General features: G+C 42.5%; 2 protein-coding genes across 2 annotated transcripts in view; both read left to right on the top strand.

The window, feature by feature from the left end:
* Positions 1-26,479, top strand: part of LOC147706808 (calpain-1 catalytic subunit-like) — a 601,296-nt gene that overhangs the window by 188,200 nt on the left and 386,617 nt on the right. The gene's annotated exons all lie outside the window — the stretch shown is intronic.
* LOC147706809 (uncharacterized) lies at positions 17,447-19,140 on the top strand. The gene is made up of 2 exons (XM_086925937.1): positions 17,447-17,867; positions 18,143-19,140. Exons 1-2 carry the CDS (start codon positions 17,447-17,449, stop codon positions 19,138-19,140), a joined length of 1,419 nt encoding a protein of 472 aa, XP_086782063.1.

Here is a 26,479-nt window from a genome sequence, read left to right as displayed (position 1 = left end):
TGTCTGAAGATGTAGGAGTCATGTGTACTCCCTGGAAACTTTGCCACAATGTCCTGTATTATGTATTTAGCGTTGCATATGACCTGGATGTTCAGTGAGTGGTAGTGTTTTCTGTTGCGGAAAACATATTCAATGGCTGCTGGTGGGGTGATGGCAATATGGGTTCCATCTATGCATCCAATCACATGTGGGAATCTTGCTATTTGATAGAAATCCAACTTGGCTTCCTGTATGGCTTGCTGTGTATTAGAAAAATATATATGATGTTGAAGTCTACTGATCATTGCATCCAAGAAGACATGGAAAAAACACGATAGGGCACTCTGTGAGACTCCACCAACCTCTGCTATTACTGTTTGAAAGGAGCCAGAAGCCAAAAGGTGCAGTGAGCACAATACCTGCACATGTGTTGGTATGGATTGTGTTCTGGCAGTTGTGCGTTGTAAAAATGGTTTCAATTCAGTAATTAGGTCCAGAATGCTGTGAGGATGTAGCCTGTATTTTTCATATCTCTCCTCCTGTGTCTGCTGGAACAGCGTAATGCGTATTCGGAATATCCTTTCCTGACGTTGTCTTCTCTGGGCAAGAGCTTGGATGCGCATCCTTCTGGCAATCAGGTACAGTCCCGCCATTTTGGAAAGAGTGAAAATGCATTCTGGGTGTTCTTTTATATATTTTTTTTTTTTACCACCTGCTTGTACCTGGTGTTAATTGCGATTCCTTATTATGCGAAAATGACAAAATCGCAATTTGCGATTTTTTCTTACATATCCATGCGAATTTCGCTATTTTGCACCAATGCTAAATCGCGATTCGCACAATTATCTGCGAATTTTCATTTCTCGCACATTAGGAATTCGCAAACATGCGAATTCCTAATGTGCGATGCGATTTCTTTCATACATGCCATTTTCGTTTTTGCATGTCGCAAACGCTGGAAAATAGAGAATCGCAGCTTTTGCGACATGCAAAACACATGATACATCTGCCCCAAGGTCTCTAAAGCTTGCAAAGTTATACCAAGCTCAGTCAGTGATCTCATATCTTCACCTCTCTCCTGTTGTTTTTCTAACTCAGTGAATCATTGTTAAGTCGAGCCCAACTGCAAGTGAATTGAGCATCGAGGACCCCTCTTTGCCTGCCAAGGGTAAGCCTCTGAATATAGACTTTGATGGCCTCCCAGACAATAGAGAAATTGTCCACACAGCTCACGTTATTCTTAAAGTTAATTATAGCCACCTGTATGTCACTACAGAACACACTATCAGGGAGAGCTCTTGCAAGAAAGCGCAATATTCTGCAGTGCAGACAGTTGTGAAAAACTTCAAGCACCAAAAGAATGGAGGAGTGGTCGGACAGAATGTAAGTAGGATAGGTCTGTATCCCATAAGAGTGTGTCAGGAAAAGCAAGCCAGAAATTAATTCAAGAATATATGTTTTTTTGGGACTGCCCGGTAATACAACATTTCTGGGGGAAGGTAACGCGGGTAATGTCGGAGGTTATTGGGCAGACAGTTCGTGCAGAGGCCAGGTGGCATATACTCTGTGTATCAGGGGAACAGAAATGGCTGATATATCAAAGAATTTGGCTACTGGTGGTGGCCATGGTGGCCAAGAGGAATGGAAGTGCAATGGGAAATAGATATGGTTTGGTGCTGCACAGCGCAGAAGACAATATATGAGAGCAGAGGTTCCCTCAAAAATTGGGAAAAAGTGTGAAACCATTGGGGCACATACAGGAATCCATAAAGCAAGTTAGACTCCGAAGATGGGACGGGGTGGTGGGCTGGGGGTACACATGATTGGGGTCCTTTTAGAGTTGTTGGTTGACCTGTGAATATTGCAGCACCAAAAGATTGTAATGTATGATGCAGGGGGGGGGGGGCACACATGTATAATCAAATATTGAAGGAAGTAATGCTGTTCAGTATCACCGACATCTGTTGTATAAATAGAAGTTTTAAAAAAAAAGAATATGCGTTGTAAACAGATGAATAAAATGAGAAAGTCCTTTCCAGTCCTCTTTGAGACCTCCATGTGTCAATTAGTCCGTCCATCTCAAGAATTGAGTTCAGTGTTTGTTTAGCCAGCAGATGATCTACCCTGGCAGGATTAGTGCTTTCCAAATCCGGCTGCAGTGTTAGATTGAAGTCCTAGCCCCATATGATGTTGGAAGCGCTGTGCCGGCCGCATGTAGCTAGTAATATTTAAAAAAAACTCAGGAGAGTCAGTATTAGGGGCATAGACATTTATGAAGGCTATCGAGGACTTGTGAAGTGCCACCATGAAAATGAGAAATCTACCCAGAGGGTCTTTGTGCATGTGTAAGGGTTTAAAACATAGTGCATTTTTAATCAGTATGGCAACTCCTCTGGCATATGTGTTATAGGAGTTGAAATATTGGGACCAATCCCAGGTGCTAGTAAAGGGGATATTAGATCTCGCACACAGGTGTGTCTCCTGGGGTATGGCTACCTCAATGTGTCTCCAAATAAGCCTGTATCCGTCTTTTCTTTCTGCGAATACCCAGCCCTCGACTATTCTACGTCATGACTTTAATGGGTCTCATTCCTGCACCTTATTAATTGAGTTAGGCATCACTGTGTTGTGCCAATATTGTCAATGAGGGAACAGTTTCTTACCTGTAACTCCAGTTCTCTTTTAGGGGTAGTTCCATGATAAGTCATAAGCACTGAATAGTCTCGCCCATGTGCATTTTAAGGCACAGCCTCTATTTGTGAGCCATACAATGCAGCCTCTGAGGCTCTGCTGTTCGACTCTCATTTATTTCTATAATGAAAAAAGGTTTTATGAAAAATGATTTATTTTGTGTTTAAAACATTTCAAATTTCTCTCAAATATGGTGTACTGGCACCTTTTTCATTTCATGATGAAGACTTTGGCCATTGCAGCCTCTGTACTTAGGCTGCACTGTTTGTCTTTCTATCTCTTAAGTGTCTTAACCTCATGCGCGCTATTTGAATTCAGCACGTATGCTGAGATTTTAAAAAACCCATGTTACATGACGAGCTGGGCTCGTCATCAGCGTGCGAGGAGGCTACACCATGACGAGCCCAGCTCGTCATCAGCGTGGAAGGGGTTAACTGACCTTCCTGAAGAAAGTCAAAGAATATCCACTTAAGAATGTTTAGCTAAAAGAAGTGCTCCAAAGTCCCCTCATGTGGGCGGGACTATTCAGAGCTTATGACTATACATGGAAATCCCCTACGAGAGAATTATAGTTACAGTTGTATTCTCTGAACCACCTGTTAGTTACATTCGTCATTTGTAAATGTCACACTTAACCAATCTTCCTGTCACCCCTGACCTCACCCACACTGAGCACTGACTTTCAGTGACATTCCCCAATTCAACATTTGAAGTCTGACTCAAATCAAGTGAAAGTATATAGCCCAGGGAGAAGGGGGCCAGTAAAGTCCATCCTTGTGACCCCAACAGCATCCAAAATGTCAATAATAATCCCTAGCGCTGAGGACTTCCAACTGGTGTGCACAGGACAGGATTATTGCTATATCAATTCAATGTTATTGATCCTATAAATCACGCTCATCCTTCTGTAGCCCACCGCTGCAGGACTACCCCAAATGAAAAATCACACAATAAAGGGAGCGCCATATTCAGTAATCTGTATTTGCAAATGCTAATTTGTTCCCAAATGATTCAATCAAAAAGACAGATTTCCTTGAATCCACAGATCCACAATTTATTGCACTTCACTTTAGGATAGTGTTTCCACAACGATTATGACAGTTCATCAATATTAATTGACAAGCTTGTAGCAGTTCATCAACATGAGTTCCTTTTTTTTTTTACATTTTTTTATTGAGCAGAAAGAGTTTAAAATACAAATCATGAATGAAGAATTTGAGCAATGGAAATGAAAACAAGGTTAGAAAAAATGCTTCTTCAAATAGAGTCATGCAAGAGTAAAACATGATTAAGGAGCAGGTTAAAAAAAAGGGGGAGAAATTTAAAATACATAAAACTCGAAAGCAGGCATTGTTGTACTCCTTATTTCACAACATATTAATTAGTTTTCAAGTACAAACAATGTGCAACGACCGCAAACTTTGATCATAAAGTGCAAGTGCAATACAGTACAATCCAACCTAATACAGTCAATGTGCAACATCCGCAAACTTGAGTGTCAAGTGCAAGTGCAAAATAGTGCAATCCAACCTGGAATAAAGTGCTTGAGCAAAGAAGTTTGCTTATTTAATTTAGTCTAGCAACATTTCATGACTGCTTTTAAAATCATTTTGATTTAGTTTTAGTATTCAATCTAATTTTTAATTTAACCCCCCTTTTATTGCCTCCAGATTCTTTAAATACTTCCATTTTCTTTCAAAATTTTCTGACTGCTCCCACTCTACAGGCATATGCTTTTTTGAAATTCCGGGACCTCCTCATTTTGTTAAACCATTTTAGATGGGATGGAGGTTCCTTAGATTTCCAGTTTTGGAGTATTAGGGAACGAGCAACTGTACAAGAGATAAACAAAAACTTTTCCTCGTTCTCATTGAGGGAACCTCTATCTTTGGATATACCAAAGAGGGCAAGTTCAGCTGAGTGTGTTAGTGTTTTCCCTATTGCCTCCTCAATATCTATGAGTATGGCCCCCCAGAAAGATTTCAATTGAGGACACGAGAATAAGGTACGGAGCCAACCCCCTGACCGGCGGCTAAGCATCTAAAGCATTTATTCTCAACCTCTGGGAACCTTTTCTCAAGGGCTTCCGAGTCCAGTACACTAGCCAACGGGACAAGACGACCATCCTTTTAAAGTTAGCGGCACATAGCGATTTATAGCCTAACAAACCTATAGTTTCCAAGTCCTTGTGTGTTGAATTGCATTGGGTTTGGCTAAGTATTTTCTCAAGATGGCTATCCACCATGTCTAAATGACCACCTTTTGTACCAATTTCCTATGCCGGTGATTTTGGCCTCATAAAGGAAAGTAACCGGCTCACCCATTGTGGGGAGATGTCCACCAATAGTTTTTCTCAAAAAGTGAACCATTTGTAGATATTCAAAGAAAGTTGGTTGTATGGGAGTACTTATTCTAGCCTGTACTTCTTGCCATAAAATAATTCTATTCTGGACAAAGAAGTGTCTTAACTCCCGAAATCCCAAATTCTCCCAATTTAGTATTCGGCTACTACTAATTTGGAGGCCCAAACAGAAACACTCACGTAAGCTTAAAAACTGGGAAGCTGAGGAGCTCAGATTTTTCTTGAAAAAGGACTGTAATCTAGATAATTGTTCTTTTATGGTCTTATATCTCTTCCTTTTGGGGAGTTTTGCGGTCTTTAAAAATACCTGGGTTTGAGAATCGGACTCTTGTAGCATTTTTACTAAGAAGAAGCTATCTCGTGTGTTTTTTAGACCTATCAGACCTGCCACCAAGTCCATAAAGACTGCCTCATAATATGTTTTTATGTGTGGAAAAGCAAGTCTCCCCTGGTCAACTGGGAGTTGAATCACGGATAGCTAAACTCTGCCCCCCCCCCAAACAAAACATCTGATCATTGATTCGATATCTTTAAAAAAAAATAGAATTCAACTTAATAGGGATATTGCTAAACAAAAATGTTAATAAGAGTAGAATCGACATCTTGATCAGAGATATCCTACCAATCAAGGAGAGAGGAGTTAAAAGCCATTGGGAGAGAAGATTCTTAATTTTATTCTTCATTCTCACACAGTTAATGTAGATAAAGCTGATGGTAATCACAGGTCACATATATGCCTAAATATCTAATAGGGTCTCGACTTATGGCCTGGACATGCAAGCAAGACTGGTGTTTAAGGAGATGACCTCTAATTTTTTCTATTGATTTTGTAACCTCCTATTTGTTCATATGCTTTAAATTCTTTTAATATGCTTTCAATATTCTCCTTGTTTGGCTTTGCGTAAAGGATAATATCATCCGCGAATAGCTTAAGCTTCGCCATCCGGGTGATAGGGGGGAGGATGTCGGGATTGTTTCTAATTTTAATAACCAAGGGTTCAATAAAAAAAGTAAAAAGGAGAGGGGATAAAGGGCAGCCCTGCCTGGTTCCACGGTTGATTTGGATTGAGCCAGCATTTTCTGAGTTTATTATAATCTGTGCAGAGGCGCCTAGATAGATGCTCTGGAGCATCTTAATCACTTGTTCGGGGAACCCGAATTTGGTAAGAGAATGAAACATGGTTGCCCAGTTAACTAGGTCGAACGCTTTTTCCGCGTCGACCATGAGGATACAGGCGGGGGTTGAATTCACATTAAAATAGTCTAATGCCTGAATTAAGAATTCAGTTTTAGAAGCCATAACACGACCTGCTATGAATCCTGACTGATCGTTATGTATGACTTCTTGTGCCGCATACATAAAAGAATGGGCCCAGATTTTCATGAGGATTTTATAGTCAGAATTCAGAAGGCTTATTGGCCTATAAGAATTGATATCTTCTGGACTTTTGTCTTTTTTTACAAAAGATATTATTATTGCTTCTTTAAAGGACGCGGGTACCATTCCTCCTAGTTTGATGTAATTAAATAAATTCATGAGCGGAGTAACTAGTTCTTTTATGAAGATTTTATAGAATTCAATTGGGAACCCGTCTTGTCCACAGGCTTTCGCCCCTGGTGTTGCCTTTATAGCATCAACTATTTCCCCTGTATTAATTTCTAACCCTAGTTGTAAAGCCCGATTGGGCGTGATCTTTAGGATATCTAGGTTCATAAAATAATTCTAAAATCAGACCCTCCTCTACTTGATATTCAGTGGAGTAATTGTGATTAAAATGCTCCAGAAAAGCCCTTTGAATCGAACTATTGTCTACTATCTGTTGGTTATTTAATGGATTTCTGATTTTAACTATTGCAGCAGATTCTTGTTTTTTCCTCACTGAGTTCGCCAAGAGCTTTCCTGCCAATTGGCTATCCTCAAATATCCTTTGTTGGAAGGTTCTAGAACTGTTGATCTCTTCCAAGACAAAGAAATCCCTTAATTCTGCCTTTGCTTGCTCCAAGTGATTCGGGCAAAGGAGGAGCTGTAAAGCATATTCTTTATCTACGGCCTTTTGGAGCGTAGATATCTTTTGTCTCCTCTTTTTGACCTTGGCGGAAGTAAAAGATAATATCTGTCCACGTGCTGCCGCCTTGAATCCCTCCCAGACCGAGAATGGTTCTGCTGAATTATTGTTAATAGTAAAGTATTCTGAGATCCATTCCCCGAAACCAGCCACCCAGTCGGGCTTCGGGAGCAGGTTCCGATCCAACTGCCACCTGGACTGGTCCCTGCCCCCACCACCTAAATTAACTTCCAGCTCTATTTTCCCATGGTCGGAAAAGGGATTACGACCAATAGATGAAGTTAAAATCTGAATCGATCATGATATCAAAAAGTAATCGATTCTTGACGCCGTCTGGAAGCGGTGTGAATAGCAAGTGAAGGATGCCCCTTCTGGGTTTATTGTACGCCATGGATCTATAAGCTGATATTCTAAGATAAGGAGGTCCACAACTTTTTAGTATTAGGCTTTAGTCGTTACTTATTTTTATTAGAGGTGTCTTTTTTAAATCTTGTAAGTAATTGAAATCTCCTCCCATGATGATCTGTCCAGGGACTCCCCTAAGAAGGTTGTTGATTTCTAAAATACTAGACACCTCATCGAATATCTGCCCATAATAGTTTACGAAATTCATTACTTTACCTTGGATTTTGGTTGCTACCCATAACCATCTCCCTTTGGGATCCCTTCTTATTTTAAAAATTTCTCAGGATAGTTTCCTTGGAAAATAAATTGCAACGCCTCTCTGTGCCACCCCAGCTGAAGCAAAAAACACATGGGAGAAATATTTCGGGATAAATAAATTGGGGGTGTTGGTTTTTAAATGGGTTTCTTGGAGAAATATCACTTGGGGACTCAGAGAGACTGCCCATTTTATGAGAGCACCGTATTTTTGTTTATTTAAAACACCATTGGCATTAACTGATAGGATATTACATTTGTTCATTTCCATAAAAGAGTTTTCGCATCATTAAATCCTTCATTCAAATTTTGGTACAAACCCTGCCTACAATTTCTGCTCTTTTTTACTGCTTTCAACCCAACCCTCCCTCTCCCTCCCCGAGTGGACCCCCTCCCTCCCCTGGGAAGTGGCCCCTTCCATACCCCCCACACAGACCACATTCCCCCCCTTTCAGATCGACTGGGTGTCTTCTTGTTATACCCTTAGTGACCCTTTAAGCCCGGTGCCCCCCCTCGGCAGGCAAAAAGTTTTTATGCTATTCTATTTTGTTATCGAGAAAAACAGGTTTTTTTTTGGGACTAATAGAAATTTTTCCTTCAAGGTCAAGCTCTACCAATATTGCTCAGTGGGCTGGTTTTAATTACTCAAACATTTGTTTCTGGAGTTATCTCTTTTAGTAGAGATTGAGCTACTTCAAGATTGGAAAACATATAAAACTTTCCCTTTACGAGAACTTTTAACTTTGACTGCTGGGCGATTGAGGCTTGGGCGCCGTTCATTTTAAACAAATGGAGGATTTTAACAAATTCTTTCCTAAGGCGTGCAGCTGCAGCAGTCATGTCTGAAAAAATTCTACATTTATTTGTCTCAGTAACGGAAAATTGTCTTTGTTGAAATGCTTTTGATGAAATCTCTTCTTTTATCCTAAAATCAGCAAAGTTCATTAGGATAGTTCTAGGAAAAGTTGAATTGGTGAACCTCTGAGCAAGGACCCGATGTGCTCTCATGATGGACAGATCACCTTCAAACTCTGGCAGTACTTTATGATGAATAAAAGAGTTGACCCACTGGAGCATATTTGAACCTTCCAGTCCTTCAGGTACCCCCACTATCCTGAGATTGGATCTTCGGGAATGGTTCTCAAGGTCCTCGAGCTTGTTTTCAAGTTTGCTTTCCATGAGGCTCTTTTTAGTTGCAGTCTTTTCAGCCTCTATTCTTGCTTGATTGATGTGGTCCTCAAGAGCCGAGATTCTTTCCTCCGCCTCGTTCAATCTTGTGGGGACTCCTTGCATTGATTCTTCAAATGTCTCCAATCTGGAATGTAGAGCGGCTATCTACACTTGCTGATTTGACTTTATCTCCCGGATTTCATCCAGAATTAGGTTTAACATCTCACGGATGTCCATTTGATAACTCACTTCCTTCTCAGGGCTGCTGCTTTCCCCCTTTTGAAATAACTGGGACGCCGTGATTGAGATTGCAGATGTTAAACCTTTTGGGTTCCCTACTTGATGCACTCCGACATATGAGCAAGAGGGAGATTGAATAGCTGCAGCGGATGGTGAATTCTGCTCAGAAAGAGTCTCTAGGTTAGGATCTTCACTAATCAGGATCGTACTTGCTTCCGTTTCATTTGCTATACTGCTTGATTGAAGCTTTTCTCCCATCACAGGGCTGCTTGACCTTGGCGATGAGGGAGCTACACATGTCATTAGTGGGACAATCTTGGGCAGTTGTGTAAGAGAGTCATTCCCTACCACTGTTACTGAAGTTGAGGCTGAAATTTCAGTTCCCGTTTCTGGATTTTTTTCAAGCGGGACAGCTGATGTTTGGGGGGTACGCCCGTTTTTTTTTTCAAATAAGGGAATGTCTCCTTTCTCCTTCACTATGTTCATAATTTTCTCGTCAGGGGAAGACTCGAACCCCGCTCCATTTTTAATTGATGCTCCATTTTTATTTGAAACTGGAATATTTTCCGCCACATTCTCCATGAGGCTTTCTCCCCCATCTTTTTCTCCTACTTTTCCTAATTCTCCTATCCTTCCATTAGGAGGAGAAGTTAGAGTAATATGAAGTTCATCTTCAGAGCTATCAACCGCAGAATCCTTCCCCAAAACGGGCGAGGCTGAGCTTCCCTCTCCTTTCTTAGCCTTCTCCATTTCTTTAGCAGCTAACCGTGCTGCTTTTCTGGCAAGGGATAAGCGTGTTTTACTTTTGAGACGAGCAGTTAACTCCATTTTCGCGGTTTTACTTGCTTCCTCACTGTCTTCGTTGTCTTTTAGTTGCCTCCCAATGCCACCCGCGGGGTTCAAAAATGTTATTTTGTTATTATTTTTTTTAAATCAAGGCAGATACTGCGAATAGCGATGGAAAACAGCAAACAGCGAACAGGAAACAGTTTATAGTTCAGTCTTAATGTGCAGCCTACTGTATCTCTTTTTTTTTTATGCTACCCCTCGCCTCACCTTTAACTTGCAGAAGGTGTGGAGAACGTGATGCAGGTCGCGATGGACGAAAATGAAGAACAGCTGCCTCGCTGCTTGTCCCTCCAGTGGGAGAAAGCCTTCCTTCCTTCCTTTAAGCGGCTGTGCAGGAGTAAATCTTTTATCCTGCGCGGGTGCAATCACAAATCCAACAAGCCTCCTCGAAGTCTCCACACGGAACAACCAGGGGTGGTGGGTGGGTGAAGCGAGGGGAGCGCTTCTCCTTACCAACAATTCCTTACGGACTCCACAAACTACAGGGAGCTCCAGCTCAAGAGGACAATGAGCTGTGGTTTTCTCGCAGCTCCGCACTTCAAAAACGCCTAAAACGCCAAAACGCCATTACCGCGGCAACTCGCTGCCGCGATTCACTGCCGCGCTGCCGGGGTGGGCGGGGCCAAGGGTCGTGACCGCTATCTGGAGGCGTGGAACTCCGGAGCCGTCTCCCCCCACACACCATGAGTTCCTAATAAATTCAGCCAATGCGTTTCGTCCAACATAGGACGTCATCAGGGCTGGAAAAAAACAAAACACCGTTCATATTTCCCGAACCACATAATTAAAATCATCTTGATTGATGACACATCATGTTATCATCAACATCCCCAATATATCATTGTCATTGTCATCAGCACTAACAATGTCCCTCTATAAGGAAGCCTGCCTATATAACAATCTCAACCAAAATCGATCAAATATAGCAAATTGCAAACAATTCTAAGAAACAACTAAACACTGGGAGAAAAACATATTCCTCCTATATGTAGAAAAGCTTGGCCCCCCAAAACATAATCTCATGGTTATTGAATCATAATCGTACATTGACCAGTTCATTCATGTCACCTAATTGTCTTTCCTGACATTGATCATTCAGTTATTATTTAGCTCAACCCGGACATTATTACGTGCCAGAATTCTCTATCCTAAAATCCTATTTACAGTATTAGGACACAAAAGTAAAACACCTACCTATAGTTCAATGTTCTTTCTGTGTAACTTCTATCTATCACGCAAAAAGTTCAGATTTTTATTTTTATTTTCCTGTAGATAAAAGGAGATACATAAAATATGATTATTACATCTGCCCCAATCCTCTTATCTCTTGCCATCCGTTTCGAATCTGATAACCTCATGGCCCATTAAACGCACCTTCTAAAATAATGGTTTCCAAAATGTCATGAGCACCGTATTTCATTAGATCATCCGTGCCTACTAAACTTCCAATCAGCAGTTCTGCAAGAAAATAAAATTAGAACATATTACACCAAAGTCCACTAAAGTCTTCATCATACAAAAGTTTCAACATTGAACCCACCCACCATATTTATTATGAGCTCACCTTACATATATCCGCATCTAAATTCAACAACGATATCCCTGTAAACAGCTATTACAGTGGTCTTGTAAAAGCATCTTACTGATTTGCAGTCTAATCCCTACAATTGAAACAACAATAGAAAAACCTATTACTCAAAAGCCTAAAAGGCTGTGTACTAAGTGCTAGTGTAAGTGTAATGAAAAGTATCAAATTACAGATTTAAGCAAAAATTCTCTCTAAGTTTAAGCAAACGAAGCTAACATGCTTTTGGCTTCCCTTACATCTGTAAAAAAATATGTATGCCCTCCCTTAATAATTTTTAAGCCTTTTGAGTAGGGATGAGGTGGAGCTTCTAGCTGCTTCTTTGGTTAGCTTCCAATTCAACGGCAGCAGGAGCTTCTGTGGGGGGGGGGGCCCTTTTGAGAGAGGGAAGGAGGCAGGTAGTGGGTGGGGGAACAGAGGGGTTGGCAGGGGTGGGGAGGTTTTTGTTTGAAAATGCAACTCAGGAAGGGTCTTGTTTGGAAAAAACAATTCAGGGAGAGGAGTCCCGGAAGTATTGTGAGATCAGCTCACTTTGAATTTCAGCCTTACAGAATGACAGGATATATCTCAATTTTCTTTTTAAATGGTGCCACTAAAATGCTTGACATGGAACGTTGAAGGTTTAAATAGTAAAACAAAAAGATGGGTGGTACGGCAGAAATCAGCCTTGCAGGATCCGAATTTTGGTTTTTTGTCTGAAACACATATAGCTTATAAAGATAGGAAGATTTGGAACAATTGGGCTATGAGGTGATAGTTTGTTCCACCTTTAACGCTTCAATGAGAGGGGTCGCCATTCTTAAGGACAAACGCTTTAAGTTAGAAATCCGCAAAACTGTATGTGACAAGAATGGTAGATGGGTTATTGTGCAATTACTAATTGAGAATTGTAAATTTGTTTTTTGTGTGATATATGGTTCAAATTTTGATGAAGCGTTTATCTTTGATCAACTAAACATGGAATTGTTACAGTGGGAAGGAGAACTAGTTATTATGGGTGATTTTAATTGTATAATGGATTACCGGATTGATACCACTAGGCGTAATGCTTTCCAACGCATGCGCAGAACTCGGTCTGCCATTCTAGAGCTAAGCCGTATTCATAATATTAAAGACGTCTGGGGGAGTGTCCCAGGTTACACATACTACTCCGCTCCTCACAAGCTTTGCTCGCGGATTGACATGGTTTGGGCACCGAATAATCTTATGTCTGCTAGTACTATAGAACTTCTACCGAGAATTAACTCTGACCACAACCCTATTTTATTTTCCTTCGACACTAAACAGAATCATATAATACCCCAGTCTTTTTCTTTTCCCAGACATTTATTCACTAATACTTCTTTTATCTCACAACTTAAACTGCATATTATTGATTTCATTGAACTTAATCTTAATTCCAATACATGCCTCATGGTATGGGATGCTTGTAAAGCAAGTATTCGAGGGTTTACGCAGCAAATTCTCCATCAACAGAATGCTGAACGCCGCAGGAGAGATAGAATATTGGTCAATGATATCATGGCAGCTGAATTGTTACTGGCTGATGCTCTTTGCTTGCGCGCTGCATATGTGTTGGCGCTGGGTTTGCAATTAGTTTAAGTTTAAGTTTGTTTATTTGCATAGTTAATTAAAACCATTGCTTACAGTAAAACCAGGTCAAATATGCAGAGTAAAAGATATAAAAGGTAAAATTATTAGCATCTCAGTCCGGCTCTGAAGCCCTTAGCATTTTTAACATTTGTCGGAACATTTCTAGGTTTGTACAAAAGGTCCTGCGATTAAAAGTCTTATACAAAAAAAGGTTCTGTACAGTCGGTCTTAAAATTATTGTATGTTCTTTAGAGGCAACAATTAGGGTGTTTGAAGGCTAGAATAAAAACTATTTTTGGGGAAAAGAGCTGTACAAAATTACACAAACTCCATCTCTCCCAGTACGAGAGTGGAGATAAAGTTGGGAAACTCTTAGCCTACAAGATAGCTGATGAAAGAGCTAATTGTGGTCCCAACAGTACTATATATGATCAACCATCGCAAATCCTTGAACAATTTGCAATGTTCTACGAAAAATGATATACCCCTGAAATCTACCCCTCATCAGCTGCTATCGAAAACTATTTGGATCAATACACAGGAAAACCTGACATCCCCGAACTGGAACAATTGTCTAATGACATTAGTCAATCTTGAGAGCAGACAGGCAATCTCTTCTTTACCATCGGGAAAAGCGTCTGGGGAAGACGTAATACCCATTGAGATCTATAAAATATGTCAGGACGAGCTTATACTGCTTTTTCAACAAGTCATTAATTATATTGGGGACAAAGGGAAAGCCCCTCCCTCGTGGAACAGGGTAAAACTGTTTTTTTTTAATAAAAAAAAGGGAAACCACCAGATAACTGTGGTTCTTACCGCCCTATTTCGTTGGTCAACTCTGATGCGAAGGTATTTGCCAAGGTGCTGGCTACTCGTTTGGCCCCGTATATACCAAAATAGTCAATCCACAGCAACATGGCTTCGTAATGGGTAGGGATACAATGGCTCACATCAATATGGCATTAACTACCTTTGATATAGCAGAAACAGAATCCACCCCACTCGGTAGGATATTGCTTGACGCAGAGAAGGCTTTTGACCGAGTGGGGTGGGATTATCTTTGACAGGTGATGACTAACTTCGGTTTTAGCGGCAAATTTATGAATTTGGCCCAATCACTATATGACAATCCCACAGCTAAAATCAGCTACGCAGATTTGACATCAGCGCCTTTCTCCATAGCCCAGGGCACCCGCCAGGGGTGCACCTTATCACCTTTACTGTTTGCCCTATCATTGGAACCATTTCTCCAAGCCTTGCAGCTGCAATCTTGCATTCCTCCTTTTAAGTTTGGTCCCCACCGATTAAAAATGATGGCTTATGCCGACGATATAGCCATCTATTTCACTGACATAGTGGAAGCACTGAAGGGTATAACAGGGGAGGCAAACAAATTCGGGGATGTCTCCGAATATAAAGTGAACTCAAATTATCGCGAACCATAAGCCATTATTGGCAACCGAAGGGCTATGCCAGACTGCAACTTATTTAGGGGTCCAAATCACCGCTAAAATTAAGAATATAATAAAAATAAATTATGATGCTTTAGTTAAAACTACTGTTTCATTATTAAAGAAGTTGCACAAACTCCCTTTAAATATCATAGGCAGAATTAATTTGATTTGAATGATAATTTTACCTAATTTTCTATATTTATTCTGCTCTATGCCTTTAGCCCTTAATAACTGTTTTTTTTTTAAAATTAGACGGAATATTTAGTAGCTTTATTTGGGGGTATCGTAAAGCCCGTCGTTCCATGATCTTGTTAAAAGGGCCTCTAGATGTGGGTGGGTTAAATTTTCCGGACTTTAAGTTATACTTTTGGGCAACCTTTTTAGGACGCTACCGACATTTAATCAACACGGACAACGATGATAACCAACTTTATTTTCTTACCTTCATGTTAGATACGGACTCTAATATGTTTTTGCGGAGAGTTAATGACCCCAACTACTTTAAAAGGGTCAGATTCAAGACTGCTAAGGATTTGGTTAAAATATGGCAGAATATTTTGGACTTTTGCCATACCTCCTTCTATCACTCTAAATTACCATTGTGGGGCAACACCGGACTCCCAGAAATTTTCAGTGATGGCGCGACAAATACTTGGTTGGCACATGGTATAAGGACACTTGGGGATCTCTATGGGGCACAAGGCTTTTTGAATTTTGATACACTAACATTGTTATATAAAGTCACAGACTCAATGAGTTACAAATATATACAGATACACGATTTTCTTATACGAAAGATTAAACTCTCGAGTATCTTGGATTTGGATATCTGGGACTGTATATATTTACATAAAAATAAAGCACTAATTAGCATTGGCTATAAGTGCTTTAACACCTTCAAAACTAACGATTGCAATAAATTGGCGGAAAAATGGAGTAAAATGTTGGGGAGTAACATCACCCTGCGATGATTAATTTATCTCTGCACAATATTAATAATGCTGTACTCTCCTCTAGTTTAAGACTCCAACAATTTAGAATGACATGTATGCTTTATCATACCCCAGAAAGAGTATCCAAATGGGCCATGAATGCCTTATTTAACGATCGAACTAAATGCCCCAAGTGTGCGCTTGTCGCTGCAGATCTGGCGCATATAATGTTTTCGTGTCGCATGTTAGCAGAATTTTGGGGGGCCATGGACAAGATAATGAAACAAAAACTGACTTGTACTTTCCCGCTAACAGCTTCCACAGGTTTACTTGATATTAATACCATTAATACCTCCGAAAAGTAATAGTAAGTAATACTTTATTCGATATTTCTATATCATAAAAGTGCAGACATCATAAAATCAATATACAAAAAAGTATCACATTCATAATATAATTTCATTTTAAAAAGAGGGTTTAAAAACACTTTTTACATTAAAAAGTAATCACAAAAGCCTAAAATGCATTTTCAGTAAGAAAGATCAATCAGGAGGAGATTAGCATTTCTATTTTGTGGCATCTAGCTGCCTAGTCCTTATGAACCAAGCGCTAGAGAGATACTTTGCAATCCCACATACAATGAACATAGAGGATGTGTCAGTTAGAAGAATACGTAATGCAATCTTAAAATCTCTAACACCCATCTCTCTGCACACAGTTTTTAACCACCTACTTCGAGGTATCTTATAAGCCCTACAAGCAAACAGAAAATGCAGTAGAGAATCCTTCTTGCATAAACAGCCTGGACAGGTAACATCGTAGTCTCCTACTCCTTTCCACCCAGCTATAAACTTTTTCAAGGGGAGTGTACCATATCTCATTTTCAAATAGAGTGATCTGTCTCTAGGGATTTGAATGTAATCCAAGAGTGTCTCTAACTTCCTGGTTAGTTTATATTCCAGAAATTGATTGGTTAATGGTCCCCGCTTTGAACTTTTTAGTTCCTCGGCCTCCACACACTCCAAGTAAATTTTTTTAACAATTTGTTTGTGAGGTGGTGATTGAGAAACCCAAAATTCTCTCATTCCTAGATTAATCACCAGCTGTTTTAATTTATTGAGCCATTTTATTTTATTGGAGACATTCAAATTGATCAATTCATCCAACACCAAAGCGTATTTAGCCAGTTCTGGTGTCCTTCTTAGGCGCACCCAGAACAGCAGGGGCGTAGGCGTACTATGTCACCAATTTATCTCTTACCCAAATCGATATAAAGGGGTCTTAGAGGTGTTGAAATGGGGAGTGAAACTAAGGGCCCGATGTAGGTAAAAGGGATTTTCCGATTTCAAAATACCGAGGCGGGCCGAATCGGTATTCTGAAATCGGAAAACGAGATGTAGCAAACAAACGGCGAAAAAATACCGAATCGGTCGGCATCGGTAATGTGAATCGGTACGTTCCGAATCGGCACGGACCGAATCGGAAAGTACCGAATCGGCTACCACCGAATCGTAAATAGCCGAATCGGCTACCAACGAATCGGAAATAGCCGAGTCGGTAAAATCCGATTCGGCAATTAACGAATCGTAGCTATGAAAACACACCCATGGCCAAAAAGCCCATAGGAATGCATTGAAGAAACCGAATCGGTAAAATCCCGATTCGGTAATATCCGAATCGGTAAAAGCCGAATCGGCAAAAGCCGATTCAGCCAATGAGGTGGCTCCCCCTCCCCCACCCAAACAGGGAGTGGCAACCCTGGCAGGTGCAGCTAATTAAGAACATTCTGGAGAGCCAGCCTGAGCTGAACACTCACAGTTAGCAGCAGTGGGAGTAGGAGGTTGTGAACTGTTCTGAAGAAGATGGCAAACCAGAGTGAGAGCCAGAAGTCCTCCCAGAAGAGGAAGCCTAAGTTCAGCACCACCGAGCTGCAGGTGTTGGTTGAGGAGGTGGTGAGGGTGCACCAGCAGCTATTTGGAAAGCTGTCCCTCAATGTGCCAGACAGCACCAAGAGGAGGATCTGGAGCGAAATCGCCCAAAAGGTGAATGCTGTGGGTGTCACCCCCAGGTCCCTGGATGAGCTCAAGAAGCGATTCTATGACATCCGCAGCCTCACAAAACGGAAGATGGCAGAGATCCAGAGGCAGGCTGGAGGCACTGGTGGAGGCAGGAACCCGGCGCCACCCCTCACAGACCTCGAGGAAATGGTCTCAACCACCATTGAGAGGGAGAGTGTAACCGGAATTGGGACCCTGGACAGCTCAGCCAGAGCTACAGCTACAGGTAAGAAGCATGCGCATCATGACACACCCTACCAGACACCTCCCCATTAGACACAATGCATAGGCAAACCCCAGCACAGTACTGTAACCAACATACAAGAGACAAGCATCATGGTACATGTAGTCAGCAGAAGTTAGCAAACTATGGCAGTGCAGAATCACAAGACAGGAAACAGTGGAACACATTCTAAGGAGATGCAAGGACATGTGGAATGCTTTAATTGTACTGACTGTAATACATCGGCACTCAATTTACAAATGCTTCTTTGTACCTAGGGGCACCATCAGGCGGACAAACAATGTCAACAGAGGCAGCAGCACCATCTGACACTGCACTCGCAGGGCCGAGCACCAGCCAGGCTGCCGAGGAGGAGGAGGATGAAAACACCATAGGGCTTGGTATGGAGGGAGACCTGGTGATAGACTTTGAAGCACTGCACTCCCCACAAATGCCCAGCACACCCCCCTTGCAGTTCTCCCCAGAGAACTCCCCGACAAGGGACCTCCTTCCACCTACACCAGCTCCTGCCACGACCATGGCTGTGGCACCAGTACAACCTGTCCTGGGAGCAGGGGCTCAGGCCCCGGCCAGCACCACACCCCCACCAGTGGCACCCCAGCCCACTCAGCAGGCCGGCAGCAGCAGTACCCGGCGCCGTGCCATCCCCACCACTGCAGCACCAGCACCGGAGGGCAGTGTCTTCCTGGGCCTCGAAGGAAAGATGGTAAAGGTACAAAGGCTGCAGGCGAAATCCATGATGGCCTGCCAACGCCAGCTCCTGCAGCACAACCTGCAGATGGGGGAAATGGTAAAAGGATTTCAGGCCTTCGTGGATTCAAACAAGGAGGTAGCAGCAGGTTTAGGCAGGCTAACCACTGCCATAACCCAATTATGTGGCAGACTGGAGGAGCATGAGCTGGTGCGCAGGCGGGATGCCCGGGTGCAGAACCGCTCCATGAGCCGCCTTGCTGCGGCAACGGCACAACTCTGCCAGCGCAGTGCCAACATGGAGTGTAGCCTCACACAAAATACGGCAGAGTTAACAAGGGGAATGGCCCGCATCACGACTGCAATGGAGGCCATGATCATCTCTAACACTGCCGCAAATCCTGCCCTGGACCTGGGGGATGCTGGGGACAGCAGCAGCCGCAGCAGCCCGGCCAGCGCTGCGTCAGAGCCACGCAGGAGCACCAGGCGCTCCGCAGATGCTGCTGGTCATTGTGAGGGGGCTGAGGGACACCCCAGTGGGGCTGCCAAGCGGTCAAAGAAATAGCCTTGCAAGGGCGGGTGAGGCAACCTGGACCTTGGACTTTTGTTTTCTTTGACATTACACCTTTTTTTTGTTGCACATCAGTGCAGTAACTGTGTTGCAACAGTATTAAAATTTGTTTTTTCACAACAACCATTTAGCTGTCTTTGCATCTGTACTCACTCAGAAATAGTTTTCTGTAATCTCCTCACGTCTGTATCTGCCATCACTTGGCGTACACACCCCAGCTGGCTGTGTCAGTGGCACAGCTTCGTCGTCGTCATGGTCCTCGTAGTCAGACAACTCCACCTCAGTGCCCTTCTTCACCGCAAGGTTGTGTAACATTGCACATACAGCTATGACCTTGCAGCAGGTTATGGGGGTATACTGCCTTGCACCTCCACTCTTGTGCAGGCATCTGAATCTACTTTTCCAGATGCCAAAGGTCCGTTCGACAACATTCCTTGTGCGTATGTGGGCCCGGTTATACCTCCTTTGGCTGGGTGTGGAGGGGTTGAGGTAGGGGGTGAGTATGAATGAGCGGAGGGCATATGCACTGTCGCCTGGAAGAGAAAGGGGTAACATTACACACATGCATACATGTATTCCACCTAGCTACTGTGTGTTATGGGGGTCTGATGATGTGTCTCACCTAGGAGGTATCCTTCACCAAATTCGCCAGCCATCAGCCGTGCATAGATGCCGCTCTGTTGGAAAATATAGGAGTCATGGCTACTCCCTGGAAATTTTGCTACCAGGTCTGTGATGGTGCACTTCGCATTGCAGATCACCTGCACGTTGATGGTGTGTGTAGACTTCCGATTGCGGTATATGTATTCTGTGTCCGCTGGTGGGCAAATCGGAATGTGCGTGCCATCTATGCAACCAATGATTTGGGGAAATTGTGCCATCTGGTAGAAGTCAGCTTTAGTTTGTAGCAGTTCTGCGTGGGTTGCAGGGAAAGAGATGTATTGGTCCATCCTGTGTATCATGGCGTCAAGGAATGTGTGGAAGAACCTTGACAGGCTGCTCTGGCTCACCCCTCCTGCCGCTGCAACTCCACTTTGATAGCTGCCAGACGCTAGCAGGTGTAGGCTGCATAGCACCTGGACGTGTGCTGGGATGGCGTGTGCCCTTGGGGTGTGGTGGTCCAAGAATGGTTTGAGATCCCTGATGAGCTCAAGTATGGTGTCAGAGTCCAGCCTGTATCTCTGTAGGATCTCTGCCTCTGTGAGCATGAACAGGGTTATCCTCTGTCTGTAGACCTGTTCATTTCTTAGCCATTCCCTCTGTCCTTCCTGCTGTAGCCATAGCCGCCTCGCAATGACATAAAAAGCTGCCATCCTGCAAGTTGCAATGCATTTTGGGGCTGTTTATATGGGTTGGAGTTGGTTACCACCTGATTGTAATCCATGGTAAATACCGAGTGAATTCTACCGATTCTGAGCCGATTTCGGTGTTTCTGTGCCTCCCTACATCTCCCCATCTGTCGGAATCGGGGAATTTCCCGATCGGTGATTCATACGAATCGGTATGTTCTCCGATTCGGCTCATGTCCGATTCGGTCTATCTACCGATTCGGTACATGGACCGAATCGGCTTCATTCCGAATCGGTGTGTCTACCGAATCGGTACATGGGCCGATTCGGATAATTTCCGATTCGGTGTCACTACCGAATCGGTACATGGACCGAATCGGTTATTTTCCGATTCGGTGTCACTACCGATTTGGTACATGGACCGAATCGGTTATTTTCCGATTCGGTGTCACTACCGAATCGGTACATTGACCGAATCGGTGTTTGCATCCGATTCGGTGTGTTACCGATTCGTTACATATCCGATTTTCGGTATGTACGTATCGTTTTCTTTTCCATTCGGTACTCATTCCGAATCGGTTTTCACTCCGATTATGATTTTTTTTTGTTCCCTACATCTCGATGGCTGTTTACCGATCGGTAAGGGCCAAAAATCGGTATTTTCGGCCGTTACCGATCGGTAACGGCCTACCTACATCGGGCCCTAGGTCTCTCACAAACTTGTTTTCAGCTCTTACCAAATCCATTGTGTTTTCTCCTCCCCATAATTTGGAGCCATAGACCGCCGCAGCTATTGCCTTTCCCTCATAGACTGCGAGGGCTGGAGCTATTGGCCTGCTAATCCATAGGCGCTGGTTCCTCAGTATTACTCCAGAAACCCTTTTAAGATTTAGGAGCATTTTTGCAAAATGAGAATCCCATTTCATATTGTTACATAATCTGACTCCCAGATAGTCAAATTCTTCAACCACCTCCAAAGCGACCCCATTTAGTTTGAGATGAAGTTTCCTAACCTTTTTTTAAGCTAACACCATCAACTTTGTTTTAAGAGTGTTGATGGTTAGCCCTCGCTCATCGCAGAACACACTGAATCGATCAGCAGTTTCTGTAAACCCGATGGGGTTTTGACATCAGGAGAGTGTCGTCAGCTAAGAGGAGGGTCGGTGTTTTTTCCCCTGCCAGGACTGGGGCATCCGCACAGTCCTCCCTCAAATGGTCTACCACCCCATTAATGAAGAGGGAGAACAATGTCGGAGCCATAACACACCCCTGGCGGACTCCTCTGCTGACTGGCACCCTCTCTGTAAATTGACCCTGACTACCCCACCGGATTCTGGCATAGGTGTCTTCATGAAGCCTAACAACGAGCTGCAAGAGATAACACGGAAACCCCATGGCCAACAAGACCTTCCAGAGTTTAGCACGGGGGATTACATCAAATGCTGTTTTTAAATCGATGAAGGCCAAATATAGGCTACCCTTTGCGATGGTTACAGATTTCCAATACACTGCACAAAACCTGAAAACCTGGTCCATCGTGCCTACATTTTTCCTAAAGCCTGCCTGGAAGTGGGTTAAAATGTTGTAGTCATGGAGCCATGTCTCAACTCTATTAACTATGACCCTGCCAACTACCTTCTGGATTGTGTCAATTAAACTTATTGGTCTGTAGTTGGCAGGGTCCTCTCTGTTTCCTTTTTTATATATAGTAACAACCTCTGCACCTTTCCAGGATTCTGGTACTGGATATCCAGCCATAACTAAATTCATTAAGTGTGCAATGAGGTCGGACCATAACTTAGGGTCATGCAGTCACCGTCATCCGGACCTGCCGCCTTACCTGGTATTATTTTGGTAATAGCATCCTGCACTTCCCGGGAAACAAAGTTTTCTAGAACTGTACTGTGTATATGCTAGAGGTTCTAAGGGAGGGCAATTGTCACTAACAATAACCCTACTTGATGAGACATTGGCGTCTATTCCATCAAAGGCCAAAGTGATAGTAGGAGGCAACTTTAACTGTACCTATGAACCCTTAGATGATAAGGAGATAGCAGACTTAATGCAGACGTCTGTAAGCAATCTATCCCCCTGCGCAAGCCTATTAAAAAGTGGACGGCTAGAGCAATACAGATGAATGCTCTAACCATAGAACATAATCTACGGGCACTCAACGGGAGGACTGACTCAGACCCTGATGGGGCAATGACATATAATAGACTGGGATGTCCTTCACGTATAGATTATATATTGATGGACACGCAATCTTGGGATAGTTTGGTAGATATGATGGTTAGGCCATCTCAAGATAGTGACCTGTATGAGCTTTACCTGGGGGAACAAGATTAAAGCAACAAATACCCCAAGGATGACTACTAAAGAAGTCATCCCTACAAATTGCAATCGGAAAGTAAAATGGAGTAGGATTATCTGCGAGGAAGGGAAATTAAATAGCATTAAAGAATTGGTACACGCAGAGATTAGAAAGTTAACATCGAACAGCCTAATACAGCCCACTTTACAAGATTACAAACCAATGGATTCCTTTAAGATTCTAGTAGATAAAATAGGAGTCTTTTTACCATTGAGACGAGAAAGAGCTCTTGTAACACTAGAGTTCCGAACTGTACCCCTTGGTATACTGCTGAGTGTAGGGCAAAGAGGAAGGCAATAACAACTGCCATTAAAAGTAATGACCCTCCAGCAGTAAGAATAGCTAGAAAGCAGGATCATCAAAGTAGCTAAGAGGAACTGGGAAGAGGATCATTGGCAGCAACTCAAATTAGCTACCAATGCAAAAGATTCAACCCAGTTTTGGAATTTGGTTAAAGAAGTCGAGGCAATGCCAAACCATATAACAGAATGACAGTGACATGCCCATTTCTTCAAATTATATTGTGGGACAGCAGATCTAGAGCATCCCATGGGAGTCTATAATAACAACAACATGGAAAAACAAATGCAGCTAGAAAACTTTGTACCTCCGAAAAGGTTATAATTACTACTATGCTTTTTTGCGCTAAACTAACAATCGAACGTGCTTGGATCTCTCCTAGACCCCCGCTTATTATGGAGTGGTGGCCCTTATTTAATGAAATTTACTGTATAGAATCTGCGTTAGCTAGCGGTAGGGGCACCCAATCTCTAGTTGGGTTTGATAAGAGTTGGGGGTCACTCAGTATGTGAAGGATATCTGTCACTCAAAGTTCATTCTGTAGTCAAACTTCGAACTCATATGCTAAAATACGTTCTTATCTTTCTTTGTTTTTTTTTCCTGCAGTGTCATGTATACTAATTTTGTATTCCGAACTGAATTATTCTGATTTTGTCATTGATGCTGTGCTCATTTTGTCTTCGCTGTGTTATTTTCATTTACTGTCTGGTCTTTTGTATATTTATTTCCTGAGTTGCAAGAAAAAAAAAGAAAAACCTATCACTCAAATGTCCAGGACGCAAGCCCAAAATTATATAAACTCTCCATTCCACGCCAAAACTTGCACACCTTCAATGAAAGCCCCATTCAGCTAAGACAACCTCATTCCTCGCAGCCGGCCTGATAAATCCCGCTGTCAGAGCACTTCCAGGGTCCATCTCCTTCAAGTCTAATCACAACCAATCATGAGCGAGTCCCTTTAGTTCATTACTTATCATAAAACCCGTACTGTTTATACTGTGGTCCTCGTCACCTTTAAACCAATGAAAGCCCTTCTTTATATATTTCCTGTGCCCCAAAACCAGCCTATCAGAAGAACAAAAGTTACTTACCTGTAAACTGTGGTTCTCCAGTATTGGTGTCTTTCATAGATTCGCATGCTTGAATAATTCCCCGTCATTGAAGTGGGAGTCCCACGGTACATAAAAAAGTAGTAATATATATATATATATATATATATATATATATATATATATATATATATATATATATATATATATATATATATATATATACATATATATATATATATATATATATATATATATATATTAGCTCCAAAATCCCAGGAAAATCAATCCTAAAGGAAGGTAGCACACACAGGGGAGGTTTCACAGAGATTTAATAAGGAAACCAACAGCAACTTGCTGTTGGTTTCCTTATTAAATCTCTGTGAAACCTCCCCTGTGTGTGCTACCTTCCTTTAGGATTGATTTTCCTGGGATTTTGGAGCTAATTTATAACTCGGGCACGCCCCCGTTTCGGTGTGCACCCACCCGTGTGTGCAACTGGTTGGTGTTTTGGAGCCTCATATATATATATATATATATATATATATATATATATATATATATATATATATATATATATATATATATATATATATATATATATATATATATGTATATATATATAACATCATAAATATACATATACATATAAATATATAATATATATAAATAGATACAAATAAGAAATTTAAAAGTACCATAGAACAATATAGGCCCATAGAAGCCTAAAGGGAAAATTCACTTTAGTAACATATCCATGTCATTATAATAGTCCACATCCCAGCCAATCAGGCTGCAGCACCCTCTAGAACCTTCTCCTCAGAAGCTCAAGCCCTCAGATTTCCGTAGCACCAAAGTGACCAAGAGTGCATGAGGAGAAGAGAGCCTCTGTGGGGAGGAAGGGTGGGTCGCATGTGAATCTATGAAAGACACCAATACAGGAGAACCACAGTTTACAGGTAAGTAACTATTGTTCTTCTCCAGTAATAGGGTGTCCTTCATAGATTCACATGCTTCAATACGAATAGAAAGCAGTACGCCAACACATGAGAGTCATAAAAGGCAATAAGAACAAATGCAAGCAAATAAATGCACATATGAACATTGCATATATATGAAAGAACCTTTTATGACAGGAGGCTGGAAGCAACAGAGGCTCACCTTCATCTGAAGAGATTTCGTAGCACCGCTTGACCCACAGCAGTGTCTGCAGCGTCAGCTTCCTCCAGAGAGTAGTGCCTTGTGAACGTGTGCCTGCTGGACCACGTTGCCGCCCTGCAGATTTGATGTAGAGGCACTCCAGCAAAGAGGGCGGAAAAGGATGCAACTGCCCTTGTCGAGTGTGCTCGCACCGGAGCAGAAAGAGGCTTGCCAGCCCGTTGATGGCAGAAGGAGATGGCAGAAGAAATTCATTGAGTAATGGATTGTTTAGTGACCGGATGTCCCTTGCGCATCCGTCCATAGGCAACAAAGAGCAGGTCTGATTTACGAAAGGCAGCAGTGTGTTGGATGTAGAATTTAAGGCAGCACTTTAAGTCCAAAGAATGAAGAGAGCGCTCAGCGGGAGACTGAGGGTCTGGGAAAAAAGTCTTGAGAATGACAGGTTCATTAAGGTGGAAGTCAGAAGGAACCTTAGGAATAAATGTAGGATTTGTACGAAGTGTAACAGCGTCCCTTGAGAATTGAAGAAAAGGAGGCTGAATGGTGAAAGCTTGGATGTCGCTCACTCGCCTGGAGGATGTAAGTGCGAGGAGGAGGGCAACTTTCCAAGTAAGGAATTTTAATTCCGCTGAATGAATAGGCTCGAAAGGAGGTCGGAGGAGCTGTGATAAGACCAGATTCAAACGCCAAGCAGGTGGTGGACGACGGATAGGTGGAAACATCCGGAACAGGCCCTTAAAGAACTGCGGAATGATCCGAGAGGGGTACAGTGACGTGGAGCCGTCGTGGCGAAAGCGGGAAATCGCGGCCAGGAAGACTTTAAGAGTGGAATGCGAAAGTCCCGACTTTGCCAAAAGGAGGAAAAAAGGCAGGATTTGCTCAGGTGTGGCGAGCAGAGGAACGACCTTCTCCTTGTGGCACCAGACACAAAACCGTTTCCATTTCAGTTTATAGGTCTTGACTGTGGAAGGAGAGCGTGCATGAGCAAGCACTCTGCACTCAGGAGCAATAGTCAGATGTGCAAATTCATTGTGCTCAGGTTCCAAGCGTGAAGCTGGTGAGACGCCGGATCTGGATGGCAAATCTGGCCCCAGCTCATGGTGAGAAAGATGAGGCAGGGGACGAAGAAGAATGGTATCACACTGGGAAAACAGTAGAAG

The sequence above is a fragment of the Lissotriton vulgaris genome, chromosome 6, assembly GCF_964263255.1.
Source record: "Lissotriton vulgaris chromosome 6, aLisVul1.2, whole genome shotgun sequence".
In the NCBI taxonomy this organism is placed as follows: domain Eukaryota; kingdom Metazoa; phylum Chordata; class Amphibia; order Caudata; family Salamandridae; genus Lissotriton; species Lissotriton vulgaris.
Note: the sequence above shows the minus strand (reverse complement) of the source record. Positions and strands in the feature narration are given on the sequence as shown.

Coding starts and splice junctions, on each gene's coding strand:
- LOC147706809 (XM_086925937.1), top strand. CDS start 17,447: ATGGCAAACCAGAGTGAGAGCCAGAAGTCCTCCCAGAAGAGGAAGCCT. Junction 17,868..18,142: donor AGCCAGAGCTACAGCTACAG/GTAAGAAGCATG, acceptor CTTTGTACCTAG/GGGCACCATCAGGCGGACAA.